Source organism: Nannobrachium achirus, assembly GCF_963921795.1.
Source record: "Nannobrachium achirus genome assembly, chromosome: 13".
NCBI classification, from domain to species: Eukaryota; Metazoa; Chordata; class Actinopteri; order Myctophiformes; family Myctophidae; genus Nannobrachium; species Nannobrachium achirus.
In genome coordinates, this window is record NC_137833.1 from 50,405,076 (window position 1) to 50,422,474 (window position 17,399).

General features: G+C 43.7%; 1 protein-coding gene across 1 annotated transcript in view; it reads left to right on the forward strand.

Annotated features, from left to right (window-relative positions):
- Positions 1 to 17,399, forward strand: part of zmiz1a (zinc finger, MIZ-type containing 1a) — a 223,293-nt gene that overhangs the window by 192,482 nt on the left and 13,412 nt on the right. The window contains exons 6-14 of the mRNA XM_080740460.1: positions 3,190 to 3,334; positions 8,710 to 8,824; positions 9,580 to 9,806; positions 10,622 to 10,832; positions 11,934 to 12,215; positions 14,063 to 14,245; positions 15,248 to 15,316; positions 15,438 to 15,536; positions 17,073 to 17,238. Coding sequence (XP_080596586.1) covers positions 3,190 to 3,334; positions 8,710 to 8,824; positions 9,580 to 9,806; positions 10,622 to 10,832; positions 11,934 to 12,215; positions 14,063 to 14,245; positions 15,248 to 15,316; positions 15,438 to 15,536; positions 17,073 to 17,238 — 1,497 coding nt within the window. The remainder of the gene's footprint in view (positions 1 to 3,189; positions 3,335 to 8,709; positions 8,825 to 9,579; positions 9,807 to 10,621; positions 10,833 to 11,933; positions 12,216 to 14,062; positions 14,246 to 15,247; positions 15,317 to 15,437; positions 15,537 to 17,072; positions 17,239 to 17,399) is intronic.

A 17,399-nucleotide genomic window follows, 5' to 3' on the forward strand; every position in this document is an offset into this window, starting at 1 on the left:
CATTTCAGATCATGACAAGTGACAAGCCAGTGGGCCAATTACATGAGTTATATTTCGTCGTTGTCGGGTGGAAACCTTGTATGTCCAAAACCGTTTGTTTTGTATTTAGAATTTTAAAAATGATTTAAACTAGTGAAAACAGCCGATCTACAAGCACACAACGCCTCGCACCGCGAGGCGTTGTGTGCTTGTACATCTGGGGACCCCCCAAAATAATTTGGGGACCCCCCTGGTGGGTCCCGACCCACATGTTGAGAACCACTGCTTTAAAGTTCAATTTTTAGATACTTTTACTTTACTTGAGTATGTGCATTTTTTGGGGGGGGGGGGAAACTTTATACTTTACTGCATCTCTGAGGAAGATATCGTCCTATGTTTTTTTATTTATTCCACTACAGTTATTTGAGAATATTTTTACTTTGTAGATTTAGATTATTATCTACACCCTGCGACGTATTGCAAGCTTTTTATATATATATAGGCCTATATATATATGAATAGAATATGTGAATAGAATGCGTTTATCGTGGGCTTGAATATAACGATTGCATTCACCACGGCTTCGTAACTCGCGCTTGCAATGTCGTGGACAATAACTGAATGTCGTGGACAATAACTGTGACATCTAACCATAAAACGAACGCTCCCTTCCTAAACACGCTTGGTAATCTGCTAGACGCGATCCATACGTGGAAGACAGTGAGAGTCGTTAGGAGCAGCTGGAGGAGAGTCATAGAGCAGTGCTCTTAACAGCACTGCCGGAAAGCATCTACAAGTACATTTATTCAAGTACTGTAGCCTTCTTAAGTACGGGTATTTGAGGTACTTTTACTTGAATTACTGCAATGCAAATGTTTCCAATACTTATTACTTCATAAATAATCCACTACAACTCAGAGGAAAAATATTGTATTTTTCTTTACTCTGCAAGATGGAGGTCAGGCTGAAAGTGGTTTAACCACTTCAACTCCATATTAGTTGAGCGGAGCCGGAGTCCCTCAATTCTATTGGTTGGGACAGAGCGGGGGATGGGTCATTGAATGCTATTGGTTGGGAGCTTGTCAATCAAGCTAGCCACGCCCCTCCTACAGCACACGCTATACTTTATCATCAATTTTAAAACACACAGGACCATAATGGAAATGGCAGATCTGCAAGCACACAATGTGCCGCGCTGCAACGCGCTGTACACGCTGTTAGCTTGTTGATCTGCCGGGATGCTGGGAATTTTCCCATGGGGATCGATTTAGTCTGACTTCAATCGTTGGAGTGAAGTCTGGCTGAGATGTTTTGAACATTTTCACCTACAGTATAACTAGTAAGCAGTGTTGGGCAATATTACTTTTTGGCAGAGTAATACCTTACCTTACTCATTACTGGGTGAAGTAATAATATTACATTAATATATTATTAGTAATTCATTACTGCCCAACACTGCTAGTAAGACGCCTCAGGGCAACATGCGACCTCGCCCTAAAGGGTGAGGTCGGGCCAATTCTTGGCCATCTGGCCAGTGATGTATATCGGACTAGTTACCCATATATGGAGATCCATGTACTGAATATAGTACATCCTTTTTATGCCCATACATGGAGATCCCTGTCTGAACCAGCCACACAGATATGGGCTGTCTTCCACCATATAATATAAAAGGGATTCTGTTAGAGTGGTTCCCATTACATTACAACATACAATATCTTTTATGCCCATACATGGAGATCCCTATCTGAACCAGCCACACAGATATAGGCCATGTCTTGGCCATCTGGCCAGTGATATATATCGATGACATCAGGGATCTTCATTTATGGCCATAAAGGGGGATTCTGGGGAATACCCCTATATGGACTTTTACATAGGTGATGTCACCTGTGATTACACAGTGATGTGTCAAGGGAACCACAGTGTCAGGCGTGACCTTCAGAGATACACGGATATGTGGACAAGATGTGCCGGACATCACAGTGACATCAAAGCATGATGTCAGAGCGGCAAACTCATAGACTGTAAAAAGTGGGGGTATAACATTGGGCGACCTTGACCTGAAAACATTTGGAACCACTAGACATACTGTATAGGCCTACTGTACGATTAGATTCCATCTCTCTCTCTCTCTCTCTCTCTCTCTCTCTCTCTCTCTCTCTCTCTGTGCATCCTGAAGAAACAGACAGGGGGAGGTCCTTTAGTAGGGCTGATAGAGACCAGTCTCTGCAGATAGATGGAGACTGTGTGTACTCAGTACACTGTACTGTGTATGTGTCTCTCAGTGTGCCAGTGAAATCCACACACAGCCTTCAACATGACAGCGAGCAGTTTATTGAGTTAGGCTGCCCCCCGGAGGCCAAAAGGAATAGTGTGAAATAGCACTGTGTGTGGCAGCACACACACTGCACTTCATCAAAGTCGATATATATCTCTGTCGAGTCAGCTTAACCTCGACATAATCAGAGATGGCAACGTTTTTTTTACAAGGTAGAGCGCTGAAATACGAGGCAGGGGGCAGGGACATGTTTTATGTGAAGCTGTAAATTATTGTGAATGGAGTTTTTTAAAAAGGTGAATGAAGTCTCAAACCGACTGCAGTATTCGGGAGGTATTTTTGTCTTTACATACAGTACCTGGACTGTGTCATAAGGAATGCACGGTGATGGATTGTGTTTGTATTGTTTGTGTGTGTGTATGCTTTTGTGTGAGTGTGAAACCATACAAATCTACCATTGCAAAGAAGAAAGAAAATGCCCTCGGCAGATTTGGTCTGGCACCGCTCGTTTGTGATTTCTCTCCATCCGAAGTAGTGAGGGCCCAATCAGGGCCCAGTATGCAAATATGGGTCGGGTTTATCATGTGTATGTGTGTGTGCATGCGCGTGTGTGCGTGGCTGTGTGTGTGCGTGTGTGTGCGTACGGTATATGTGTATGTAGTAGAGTGACTCACTGCCTTATCCTGATGGCCTCAAAATTCTAGTATCTCCCCCGGTTCATGGGGATATCGCTTTGGTCCGGACACCCGGGTTCAAACCCTGGGCGTTACATATGGGTGCGCCGTGCGCGTGTCTTTTCTTTCTGTGTCCCCACCATGTACATTCATGTGCATGCACAGTTCAGCATACATTATGTCTGTGAAGTGAGAGACGGGGCAAGAACACTAACCTGAATGTGTGTGTGTGTGTGTGTGTGTGTCCCTCTGCAGCCCTGCTGTCCTCGTGGTGCGAGGAGTTGGGTCGTCTGCTGCTCCTGCGTCACCAGAAGAACCGGCAGAACGAGCCGCCGCAGGGCAAAGGCCCGCCCATGCAGCCCACCATGAACAGCCTCAAGCCTGGACTCACACACGTCAAGTCAGTATACACTGCTACTACCTTATACCAGTGTTCCCCTAGTTTCTGGCTATATGCACAGCAGCCATTTTGGAGAGAAGTTGGGTCTCTTCTCACTTCCTTCTCAGGTGTTACCAATGATACTAATGATACTAATAATACTAATAATAATAATACTAATGAAGGCTCTGTTCCATTCTGGTCAAACAGAGTCAGGGTGCTGATATTGTGAATGTTGGCTCCCCTTGGAGGTTCCAAATGACCCCTTAAAAAGATGTGTAACTCTAAGAGTGTACAAATGGAACCAAATGGACCCTTACAGGTCCATTTGGTTCCATTTGTACACTCTCAGAGTTATGGGGGTCCTTGAAATAAAAAGTGTGAGAACCACTGTGCCAACATGAAATGGAACAGATTTCATTAGTATCATTGTTAACACCTTTGAAGGAAGTGAGAAGAGATCCAACTTCTCTCCAATATGGCTGCTGTGCATAATTATAGCCTATTTGTGCCTCTTTCTCAGGTCATATTTGACAATTTGGCAAATGTTTGACACTTTCTTACAGTATGGTTTGTTGGTTACTTTTGACGTAGTAATGGTCTTATTATTAACTTTTGATGTATTTATTTTAGAGGTATTTAGTCCTTAAATTGTCTCTTTAGAAATGTGCAGATATACGCTTTGTTGTGTTGCCGGTGTCACGCAGCAGAAATAGCAGCTCTACAAGCTCGCGGCGTAATGTCGTGTGAGCTTGTAGATCGGCTGTTTCCGCCCCCCGACACGGGCACACAACAAGGTACTGTATAAGACAGGCATTACTCTAACCCTAAACCCCTAAAACAACCATTTATTTTGTGAAGACCTGGGAAATTGTGTTCACAATGTCTATTTGTCAAAATCTACTATGTCTACGTTGTGGGGACATTTGGTAATGCAGGCACACACACACACACACACACACGCGCGCGCTCTCACACACACACACACACACACACACACACACATCAGTGGCGTCAGTTCAGAAAAAGCTAAGGTATGGCAACATGACTGGTGTCTTGCCATACCTTAGCAACATTCAGGATACATTTATTTCAAGAAATACATTCAATTTTTCCCCCCGTTTCTACGGTTTCTTGGGCTGGATATGGCAGCCTGGAATGGTTGTTCAAGTGCAGCTAAACTTGACATGTTGGTAAACGTGCCACAATTAACAATAATGAATTGCACCTGTGCAGCTGACTTGCGGAACCTGGGAGATGGGGAGAATACAAGGGTGGAGAATATAATTATAATATACCTCGTTAAAGAGACCATTTTGTTTTTTACTGTAATTTAACAACGTAATAACCAGAACGGATAGACAAAGAGACATTCATGGATTTATATTTAAAAGTAACTTTTATTTTCCCCCCTGGACCCAGGGTATGGCAGCTGCATACCCCTGCCATACCCAATTGACGCCCCTGACACACACACACACACACACACACACACACACACACACGCAGGAAAGAGAGCAGTGAAGTCATAGTTTGTAGAACGTTCTGTGCTCACTCACTGTTGCCTGGGGTTTGGGCTGCCAAGAGTACACTCACCCTCCGCTGAGGATGCTGGGATATGTTGAGCATTTGTAAGAAAACATTGAACGCGGCGTCCATTCCAAACGGCTCACCTCTAGAGAAACGAACAACACACCGCCGTTCCAAAAGCAACGGTGGAATTGAGGCACTCCATGTTCTCTTTCATTGCTACTCCGTAAAAGTAAACGCATAAAAAAATACCATTACGTGTAAAAAAAAGCCTGTATTAAGAATTTGGCATGAGCGAACATGTAAGAGAGTCGGCATCAAAATATACAGTATATGTATAATTTATATAATATTATATATCGTCACTGTCGGGCAGAAACCTCGTATCTCCAAGTTTCAAATGTGTACGTTTTTTTCGCGAAGTAAAGCCTTGCTTCATCAGACAAGGCCGTCGCACAAAAGTAGTGAAAACAGCAGATCTACAAGCACACACCGCGAGGCGTTGTGTGCTTGTAGATCGGCTGTTTTCACTAGAAACGAACGGTTTTGGACATACAAGGTTTCCACCCGACAACTACGATATATAATATACTTACAAATTAAATGTGTTAAAAACTATTTCCGATTTACAAGCTTCTAGATCAGCTATCTTCAAATAGCTTATAGGGCTCAAGAAATGATTAATGCAATATTTTGTATAAATATTCTAGGTCTGCAAAGTAACTAGTAAAGTTTTCAAATAATTGTAGTGGAGTAAAAACAAAAAAAGTATAAAGTATTGACACATGAACATACTCAAGTAAAGTAAACGTACCTGAGAATGGTCCTTAAGTATTAGTATGAATGCACCAAGTTACTTTAAGTGTGACCTGGTGTGTTTATTTTGAGTCAAACGTTCTCATATTTTGGCCTGAAAATGTTTGGATCTCAATCTGGATGTCAAACATTCCAAGTGCCCCAAAGCTATCTATCTATCTAGTAACTCCCAAATTTCATCACAGTTTCTTTCTTTTCCACGAGGGAAGCAAACCCCCCCTCGCAGACAAAGTCCTTCTTGCTGTTATCCTGGAGAGATGTTTTGAAACTGAGAACCAAAACATTTGGAAGTTGCCTAACCCTTTTTGGCAGGACATATTCCCTATCCCTTTAAAGGGGACCACCACCCATTTTCAATAGTAATCTCTGCCATTTCCAGTATATACCAATTTGGACTGATGTATGGAAGTATGAAGTATTGATTGAATACTTTAGTAACTCGATTATTAATAGTACAGTACAGTAGTAATAGTACAGGAAGTACAGGCAAAGGTAATGCTAAAAAGGATAACACAAAAATCACCAGGGACTTGTTTCCATTGTGGTCCATTGTATTAAATTCATCAGTAATATGTATAATACAATTACATTACAATACAAAAGAAAACATATTGGTATAAAGCTCCGTAGAATCATAAGGTATATTCAAAGAGAACAGAGAAGTAATAGTTTGACAGGTATCTGGGCAATGAGCCTCTGAGTATCTTAACTCACTTAGCGCCGAGCGACTTTCGGGGCGACTAACTAATGATGGCGTTTGGTGCCGAGCGACTCGGAGCGACTTTTATATAAAAGCATTGTTTAAGCTTTTAATTTGGGTTGATAGACGGAGCGGAACGGTTAGCTTACCTTCGACTAGCATACAGATGAAAACCGTGAAAAAAAAGGATACGATTATGACGTCACCTTTAAGCCATAGCTTCCTGTTTACGTAGGCCTCTGTTAGCCGCTAGGCTCAATGCAAACCATCCGACCCTCACGTAGCTTCACTAGGTCGGATTTTGATTCGGAAACTTTCTGTGTGGCATCTATATACGTTCCGATGCCCATACCAATGGTGGTTTGAGACGATCAAGCACGAATTGAGCAGTATTGAGCTCAAATGGCGGCCCGCGGCCTGTCCATTGAATGTCAATGGAGAGCATGTCATTGTACCATCCTGTTATGTCATGAACCTTGTTTTTTATTCTGACTTAACATGGGACCATGGAAAGTCTATGAGCTATGGCTCACTCTAGTGGTCATCTTGTGGCATCCGCAGGCACGTGTACCTGTTTATGTAATGTGATTTTGGGGATTCAATATAGCTATTTCCTGGCGTTATAAGCGCAGATTCATATTGAAATCTGGCTCGCTCGGCGCTAAGTGAGTTAAGAACAGACGAGCAATTGAGAGACGTTGCACTCTGTCTTCTACCATGAACCAAACCAGACTATAGCAATTTAGCAAAGTCTATCTATGTGTTGCCTAAAACCGGATAATCATGTGATCAGTGACCTATGACAAGAGCAGTCTTTTGCCCGCCCTCTAGGCAGCCTGCAGGCTAGATTCCATTTTTTATAAAACTTTATTTATAGGACTTTTCAAGTATACAGACATACAACCCCACATATGCCCGCCCTCCCAGGTTCCCTCACAAACACAACAATAAAACGGGGAGAGAAGATTTGTGTTAAAAATAAATTCTAAATGTATTTTTTATGTTAAAAAATAGCAGATGTACAAGCTTGTAGTACATCTGCTATTTTCTAATCGCCAATGTGTACGGTAAATGGATAAAGTTGTTCAAATGATTGCGATGCTGTTACTTGCTGTATTAAGAATTACGGCATCACAGAATTTATCTCCAGCTGAAACTGCTCGGCTTGAAAGTATATAAACCCAAGACTTGTTCGAGCCTTTTCAGCCAGTTGAGTTATATTATCTACAAGAACTATGTCTTTTGAGTCAGAATACATAATCATAATGCCATTATAAGCTACTAAGATTTAATCACAAAGCCATTATTCATTATTTGGCTGGGAATCAGGATAGAGTAGTGTTTCTACATTGTGATATTGCTACTTTTACTTAAGTAAAAACGAATCTGGCCATTGGCCAGGACATAGTCCCCAAACTATTCACATTTTTTGGAGTGCATGTAAGACTTTTTTGGCAGTCTATCTCTCGCTCTCTCTCTGCAGTTTTCTAGGACAACTAAAAGCTGTACTGACGCAATGTTGAGTGTTTGGGTCTTTGCTTTCCAGTGATATGTCCAAGGGCGTCACAAGGGGGGGGCGGAGTAGTGGGACAGAGTTACAAGGGCCCAAGGTGGAGGGGCCTTAATCATTTTAGACTTTAGCTATTGAGAAATAGCAGATATACATGCACACATAGGCATGAAAGGGGGCTTGGCCCCTGCCCTTTTATCCGTCTATAAAAAGTGCCCACTCCAGACCATGAATTCAGTTTTCACTATGGTGAAAGAAATGCAATTTTTTTTCCATGCCATACCTGAAGGCAGCATTCAGGAGAATTGCCATGTCCAAACTCTCCTGAACTTGAACACGTTGCCTTTGTATAAAGTACTGAAAATAGCCGACCTCCAAGCTCACAACGCGTCGCGCTGCGACGCGTTGTGAGCTTGGAGGTCGGCTATTTTCAATATTTCCACCAAAAGGCCCTTTCAGATGTTTCAGCCCCTGCCTCTCTAAAGCCCTTTGCACACAGGCGCGTTTAACCGCACGGATAAAACGGACAATATAATTTTTTGAAAAGAAAACAATGATTCTCTATGACCTCATGCACACCGGCTCCGAATTAGCCGTGCGACGAGTGGCTGCCGCCGTGCGTTTTTTTCTCGATCGAAACCAGTTCGATTCGTGCGTCTTGTCGCATGCGGTAAAAAACTCATCACTCCTTTTATGACTGCTTTTTGGATCCGCAGCGCCGATTCCGCACAGCCTTGCACACCAAATCCAATGCGTTTTATTCATGCCTCAAACGAAAAAAACGCAACTGTCCTGTGTGCAAAGGGCTTAACACTCTCTGCACGTCCCTGTGTGTCACAGTGATGGCTCCTTCCCCTACGACTCGGTCCCATGGCAGCAGAACACCAGCCAGCCGCCCGGGTCTCTCTCCGTGGTCACGACGGTGTGGGGCGTGACCAACACCTCCCAAAGTCACGTGAGTTATCATTCATTGTGCCCCCTTGGCCTCCAAAACACACAATCATGCATCAAAGAGTCTAGAGAAGAGGTGTTGCCATAGTTTTGTATTTTTTCTGTTTTGTAAGTGTCTATGGAGTTAACATTACTCTAATAGACCACCAGGTGGGGTTATAATATGCAAATTTGCCTTCCCTGAGTATTTTTGGTTTCTTCCTGAAAGCTGAAAGCCTATCAGTCAATAGGCCAGATTGAAAAACACTGAATTAATGACATCATAAACTCATCCCCTCCCCTTTTACCATTCACCCAACACTGTGGGTGAGGCTAACTTCAGCTGGGTCACCACCCACCTGAACAACCAGGCATACTTAATGAACTGGTGGGTGTGGCCACATAAAAACCTAATTTTAACTCTTTCTGTACACTTTATTTTATTTATTTATTTATTTTAATCTTCCTCCTAGTATAATCATAATACCTGGGGCGGGGGGGGGGGGGGGGGGGGGATGGCACCCCATCTTTAACGGTTTGTGGGTTTTTTTTTCTCGTAAATTAACGCCCTACTTGATCATACTACAGCGTCACACAAAAGCATCAAAAGTAGCAGATCCTCTTTTCGATCTGCTACTTTTGCTACTTTACAGGCTTTAAGTTGCAGGCTTTCATTTACGAAAAATATTCTATACTCTTATTTTCTCCTTATTCTTTTCTTTCTCCTCGACTGTGTGTGTGTGTGTGTGTGTGTGTGCGCGTGTGTGCGTGTGTGTGCAGGTGTTGGCCAACCCGATGGTCAACAGCAACAACCACATGAACCCGGGCGGCGGCCACCCTATGGGTTCGGGGATGTCTGGCGGCGGAGGGGGGCTCAACTCGCCGCAGTTCAGCGGCCAGCAGCAGCAGTTCCCCTCCAAAGGGCCGGGCTCCAACCAGGCCTACATGCAGCAGGGCATGTACGGCAGGCCCGGATACCCGGGGGGCCCTGGGGGATACAGCGGAAGGTACTATTGTTAAAGACAGACAGGGGTATCGAACCAAATTCTGGGCCCTGGGTGCAAGGATTCACTCACCTTTTGTGCTTTAACTATTGAAAAATTGCAGATCTACAAGCTCGCTGCGAGCTTGTAGATCTGCTATTTTTGAAAAATCTTGAAACTTTGTGCAAGCCTTTGAATATTTCAAATCTTCTAAGGTTTTTTGAAAAACCTATGTTTCTATGTCAGTGGTACTCAAACATTTTCATGTCAAGGACCCCCAAAATGATACGTATTTTGCCACGGACCCCCATCTCAAAATATTTAGTTCCAGGGACCCCCCCCGGAAGCAAAATTTTAGTTACAAATGTTTGCTTAAAAAGTACATATATTCAAAGATTTGCACTCATTTTCACGACTTTTCAAAAATAGCAGATCTACAAGCTTGTATATCTGCCCCTCCACCTTGGGCCCTGGTAACTCAGTCCCACTCCCCCCCCCCCCCCCCCCCCCCTTGTGACGCCCCTGGCTAATGCTAATAATACTGCGTACCCTAGTGTGCCTGCTCGGTGCCTCGCGGGCCGCAAAATTGGCCTATTCAGCTACTTCCAACTTTCATTGAAAAAATAACTAGGGGCGGCGCAGTCCGCTCTATATCCTTATATGGTTAAAGACGGGTTTTTTTCTCAAAACGTTTTTGTGTCCCCCACCATTTATAATGTATTTTGCCCGCAGAAGAGAAAAATTATGAAATGATCCAAAAACATTTTTCAAAAATAGCAAATGTACAAGCTTATAACACGTCAAAATACAACAAGTATTTTATTTCTTTTTTCTTGCAGTTATTCCGGGGGTCCCAACGGCCCCCCTCCAGGAGGCATGGGCATGCCCTCCCCCCACGCGCGCCCCGGAGGTGACTTCACGCAGCCGGCGGCGGCAGCAGCTGCCGCGGCGGTGGCGGCTGCGGCCGCTACGGCCACGGCCACGGCAACGGCCACGGTGGCGGCCATGCAGCAGGACACCCAGAACAAAGAGATGAACCAGTATGGACAGGTGAGACCAATTTAAACCAAAAGGACTTTGCAGACAAGGCGTGATTTTTCACACAGAAAAAACTGACAATTTCATTTTTAAAAAAGAAACCAATGATTCTCTAGCCTGGGTGCCAGCCTGTTCGCTCCATTCCGCGATTTGTTTTATCTCTCCATTTTGTCTCTCCGCGATTGGTTTTGTCTCTCATTTCCAGTCTGGAAATGATTCAGTTGACTCGTATTTCCGAACATCAGTTGTGACGTAGGCGGCGTCGTTGCTGATTGGATGTTGTTCCAACGAATCAGAGTAGGGTTAGGGTAGCTACGTCATCAGCTAGCCAATACACACTGGTGTATTTGTCCCACCACGCACCACAGACCAATAACAAGCCACGGTTGGATTCCACTCGCTTTCTATGTCCCACCTCCCCGAGATACGAGGCTTTCCAGACTGTGATGCGGTCATGCGGAGAGACAAAACAAATCGCAGAACAGAGCGAACAGGCTGGCACCCAGGCTAATGATTCTCTATGACCTTGTGCACACCGGCTCCGAATTTGCCGTGCGGCAAGTGGCTGCGGCAGTATGTTTTTTTTCCCCGATTGAACCCAGTTCGATTCATGCGTCTTTTCGCATGCGGTCAAAACTCATTGACTCCTTTTCGGATCAGCACTGCATTGCACATCAAATCCAATGCGTTTTAATCATGCGGCAAAACGGAAAACAGGGCTGTGTGCAAAGGCCTTAAAGCTGCACAATGTCAGTGGTGGAATAAGTACTCAAATCTTTAATTAAAGATTTATTTCACCCCCAAAATGAAAATCTTTCTGTCGATTACTCACCCCATGGAGACTTGAATTTGTGGATATTATTTGTCCACAAATTGTTGCATTCCTAAGCCAACAATTTGAGGAGACCATTTCCATAGGGAACAAAGCAGGTTATTTGTGTCTCCATAGGGAACCACTGCTGGTCATCAAATTATTGGCTTATAGGAATGTGAACTTAACATTCAAGGTTTACCGGAGACTCACAATAAAGATCTGAACATGACAGATTGATCTGTTGCCTCTTTCCTTGCCTCGCCCACCAAAAATAAAACATGTGTCCTTTCTCCCTCCAGATGTGTCCGTCGTTCCAGATGGGGCCCGCACACGCACAGGCCTACAACAGCCAGTTCATGAGCCAGGGCGGCCCGCGAGGGCCCCCCGGAGGCATGAACCCGTCGTCCATGAACAACCCCAACATGGGCGGGCCCGGGTCCATGGGAATGGGCCAAGCTCGAGCCCCCGGCATGGGGCCGTTCGGAGCGCACGGACAGCGGATGCCCCAGCAGGGCTATCCCGGAGGAGGGCCCAGACAGGGCATGCCTATGCAGGCCATGAAGAGGCCGTACCCCGGAGAGGCAAGCAGTGTTGTTTTTGACAGCAAATTTTGATTTAGTTTTAGTCATAGTCTTTTGAATAAAATCTCACTTAGTTTTAGTCATAATTTAGTTCCCTGAAAAGTTTTAGTTTTAGTCTAATTTTAGTCGACTAAATATCATGAGATTTTAGTTGACTAAATCTACAGTTGATTTAGTCAACTAAAATGTATTTTGGCATGCCTTGATGGCATCGTAATGACTGATTTTTCACTTGGTTGCATGCTGAAAATAGCCGATCTACAAGCTCACAACGCGTCGCGCTGCGACGCGTTGCGAGCTTGTAGATCGGCTATTTTCAGCAAGCAACACCTGAGAGCAACCAAACATAAAATTACTTTCTCCTCCTCTAACGTTTTAGTCTAGTTTTTATTTTGTTGACGAAATTGTCAATATATTTAGTCTTAGTTTTAGTCATCCCAGCTTAGTTTTTATTTCGTTTTTATTTTGTTTTCGTCAGTGTAAAAAAACGCAGTCGACACACAATTTTCGTCATAGTTTTAGGCGACGAAATCAACACTGGAGGCAAGTGACTCCATTGTACTTCGTTTTTTGTGGGGAAAAAAGGGGGGGGTGGGGGGAGGGGGACCAGGGGGAGAAACCCGCTGTGGGAGCGCCCTTGAGCAAGACACCTAACCCTCGCTACCAACTGCTCCAGTGGAGCTTGCACAGTGGAGCTGCATGAAAATGTGTAGCAAATCTTTGAATTTATGTATTTCCCCGGAACTAAATATTTTGAGATGGGGGTCCATGCATGGCCAAATACATATAATGTTGGGGGTCCTTCACATGGAAAAGTTTGAGCACCACTGACATAGAAACAGGTTTTTCAAATAAACCTTAGAAGGATTTGAAATATTCACAATTTTTCAAAAATAGCAGGTCTACAAGGCTTGTATATCTGCTATTTTTCAATAGTTAAAGGAGCTATAGTCAACTTTTTCTTGAAAAACGGATGCTAAAATAAAAATAATGTTTCGAAAATATTAAAAAAGAAAATATGCTTCATATACGTGTTTCTGTTCAAAAATGTCCACAAAAAGCATACAATAATGATAAAATAATCATTTTGGAAATTGTCAGGCTGACATTTTGTTTACATCCTATCAACCCATATAAAAGAATAGACTAGGATGTAAACAAAGTGTCAGTCTTACAATGGCCAAAATGATTATTTTATCATTATGTTACGCTTTTTATGGACATTTTTGAACAGAAACACATATTTGAAGCATATTTCTTTATAAAATATTTTCGAAACATTATTTTTAATTTAGCATCCGTTTTTCAAGAAACAGTTGACTATAGCTCCTTTAAAGCACAAAATAATGCGTAATATTTAAGGCTGGGATTAATTGCGATTAATTAATTACAGACAATTAACGCGATTAAAAAAATTAACACATTTTAATCGCACTTAGTTTTTGCACCACAAAACCTTCAGTTTCGGGCATACTGATCATAGCGATGCACCAATCAAGAAGAGACAACAAACGCAAAGGGAGAAGTAGCCGATCAGAGCGCTTTGCTTGGCCCAGTGGATGCGAAATTTAGATTTAAAAAACTCACTTGTTGATTCACTCGTACAACAAAATGTGTTTTACTTGAAACAAAATGCTTCTCAGGTCAAATATCGATGTGCGACTAAAATGCGATTAATTGCGATTAATTAATCACAGAGCCTGTAATTAGATTAAAAATTGTAATCGCATCCCAGCCCTAGTAATAATGCTTCCCAGTCTAAATGTGAGTAGTTTTTCCACCATGAGGTTTCCAACCGACAGAAATGATGTGTAATCTTGTCCGTTGAACCCCCCTTGTCCTTCCAGTCACCGTACGGCGGTCAGCAGTATGGGCCCAACGGTCAGTTCCCGCCCCAGCAGGGCCAGTACTCGTCGGCCAATGCCTCCAGACCGCTGCCCTCTCCCAACTACCCCGGCCAGAGGATGCCGGGAGGGCAGCAGGGACAGGGGCAGTACCCGCCTGGCATGCCCATGGGCCAGTACTACAAGGTAAGCCCGACTCCCAACTCCAAACAGCTCCCTGAGCTGCATGCGTGAGGTGTCTTTGGTTAATAGGCCTTTTTGGCCTACAGTAGATCAGTGGTTTTCAACCTTTTTCATATCGTTTTTGTCGAGTGGAAACCTTGTATCTCCAAAACCGTTGCGACGGCCTTGTATGATGAAGCAGGACTTTACATTGCGAAAAACATGCAGACAGTGACGATATCAAGGTCCATTATTTATTCTGCATTTGAGCCGAGGACCACCTTTTGATGAGATTTAGACCTATCAGACCCAAAACTTAGAATATTTTGTTATCGTTGGATTTTGTCCACAATTCCAAAGTGTATTGATGTTGGTAAAATGGTTTCATTTCACGCTCTCAAGAGTTAAAGATCTATAATGGTCCATTTGGTTATCAACTCTCCATCATTTAGCTGGGGACCACCTGGAACCCCCTCAAGGACCACAGGCCTAGATGTATAAACAACTGGTTCTCACTGTCGGCACTAGGGTCCACCAGGGTCCGTATTTGGACCATTGCTGCTCTGTAACTCAGAGACCAAAGCCATTGTGTACACCCCCTGGGTAGTCAAATTTACACTGAAGATTTGACGGTGTGAAGTCAAGTTTATTTTTTGAGCATACCATATTTAAAAACAACCAGGGTTGACAAAAGTGCTGTACTATATTATACAGCTTGATACATTTAGCAGCATAATATAGTATGTAATAGACAGTATACAGGAATCGACACAGAAAATTACGGATACATTAGAGAAAACCAAATTAACAAAGACAGTAGGTAAAAAGGTGAGTCATGGGTGCAATGAAAAACAGTCTAAATTCATTGATTGTGGGGGTCCCGGAGATAACAAATCATACCAAATGAGGGTCCATGGCCTTATGCCTTTCGATTGAAAAAGTTTGAGAAGTTTGAAATAACTGCGATATGGGTCCAGTATGAACAAATAACCAGACTCTGTTTCCTCTTTTGTATGTCCTTCACAGCAAGAGCCATTCAACGGTCAGAGTACCACCTTCTCTGGGGGCGGGTACTCCTACAGCCAAGGCAATGGGGTACGTTTCCTGCCCTTCAAATCACTATTTTCGACACATTTTATTTAGTTGGTTAAAAGCGGAAATCCATAACTTTCTTTTGTGTGTGTGTGTGTGTGTGTGAACACAATTATCTTTAAAGACGGACTGCAACGGAAGTTCTCCACTTCCTCCACTTCCTTACGGTGACGAATTTCCTAGTGAAACAGAAACAGCCCAGGAAGGATTTGACGGTCAAAAAGTAGGCGGGCCACAACTCATTGAAGACATTAATATGTAAAGACGGGACGGCTAACTCATTGAAGACATTAATATGTAAAGACGGGACGGCTAACTCATTGAAGACATTAACCCATTTACCGCTATTAAAAAAACATCGACTTTCGGGGTTGTCTGCCACGCTGTCCTTACCTTTTAACATGGGCGCGTGTGTGCACATCGATCATGCCCCAGGCGTGTGTTCACCGATCACAGCTTTCAAACAAAAGAAATCCCATTGAAAAAGACTCTTCCATCGCTGAGCTCCGTCTACTAGTGTTTATATGATAGCTAACGTTAGCTTGCGCTCTGTTCCCGCCCCCCCCCGACCGGATACGGAAATCCGGCGTAGACCGGAAATGAGACCGGAAGCACTTTTTCGCAGGTGATTAGAAGCCGCTTAGCGGTAAACAGCGATCATACTTTAAAATGTTTTATAGCGATTAAAGCATATTAAATTCTCTGGTTTATCGGGCCTGGCGGAGAGGCTTTTTCTCAGGATTATCGGGTGAGGCAGTAAATGAGTTAATATGTAAAGACCGGAGTGCTTACGAGCGACGCTGAGCCTCACAGCGTCGCTCCCATAGACTGACGAGACAGCGGCTACGACAACAAATTTGTGTTCATAGGAGATAAGATGTCGGCCGCGGCTTGTGATTGGCCTAACCGGAGGTAAGCCAGCGCAACTCACTGGCTCCGCTGTGCGGATAGGACGAACAGGGAGGCGGGGGAAGGGGGTAGCCACGCGAACCAGTGGCTGGCGGGGATTAGCCGAAGTTGACGTTTTTCACTACTGTTAGGTATGGCCATATTATCACTAATAATAATAATAATAAAACTTTACAGAGCAGAAGATGAAGCACAAGTTCTTAATGATTTTTTCCCTTCAATGTCCCGCGATGCCATGGTCTCCATAGACTTCCATGTAATTTATAGTGCACGGATCGTGCACGCCCATGCCTAGATGATGCACCACGTGTGTGCACACTGTTCACAGCTTTCAAACAAAAAAGGCATTCATGATTTAGGAGCCATTATGTTTTCTTCAGATGTAAACAAACATGGCTGCCATGTTTGAAAGAATGGGTTGGTATGGGGGTTAAACATGCAATTTCGCGATCGCGATCATGCCTAATACATTTCTGGAGGTCCAAAAATCATTTTTGAAAAAAAAAAAAAAACGGCCCAAACTCGGGAAACTCGGGGTTGGCACAGGGGTGGTACCTTTTCAAACTCGGGAAACTCGGGGTTGGCACCAGATGTGTTAACAGAGAAAAAATAAAATAAAGATAAAGAATAAAATAAATAAATAAAAACTACAGATATGCTCTAAAAGTGTGAAAAGACGTATTTTTCCATTTCCAATCTGTACGGTTTAACACGGATATGTTAAAGATGCAGTAAGTGATATTTTGTTCAAATAAGTGTTAAACAGTTACTGTATGTTCTCTCTCTCTCTCTCTCTCTCTCTCTCTCTCTCTCTCTCTCTCTGTGTCTGTCTGTCTGTCTGTCTCTGCAGCCTCCTAGGCCTGGTAACTACCCTCACTCGCCTGTCCCTGGTAACCCCACGCCCCCCATGACCCCAGGAAGCAGTATTCCTCCGTACCTGTCGCCCAACCAGGACGTCAAGCCCCCCTTTCCCCCCGACATGAAGCCAAATATGACGTCGCTTCCTCCGCCGTCGGGTGAGAACTTTGGGGCAGTCCGCAGCACTCAAACATAGTCCTGATAGTTCCAGTCCAAAGTGTCTTTCTCTGGCCTTCACGCGGCACACGCAGCAAGCAGTACAAACTAGAAAGTGTGGTTGCCGTGACGCGAGTTGGTCATTTCCATTTTTGGGAAAGGC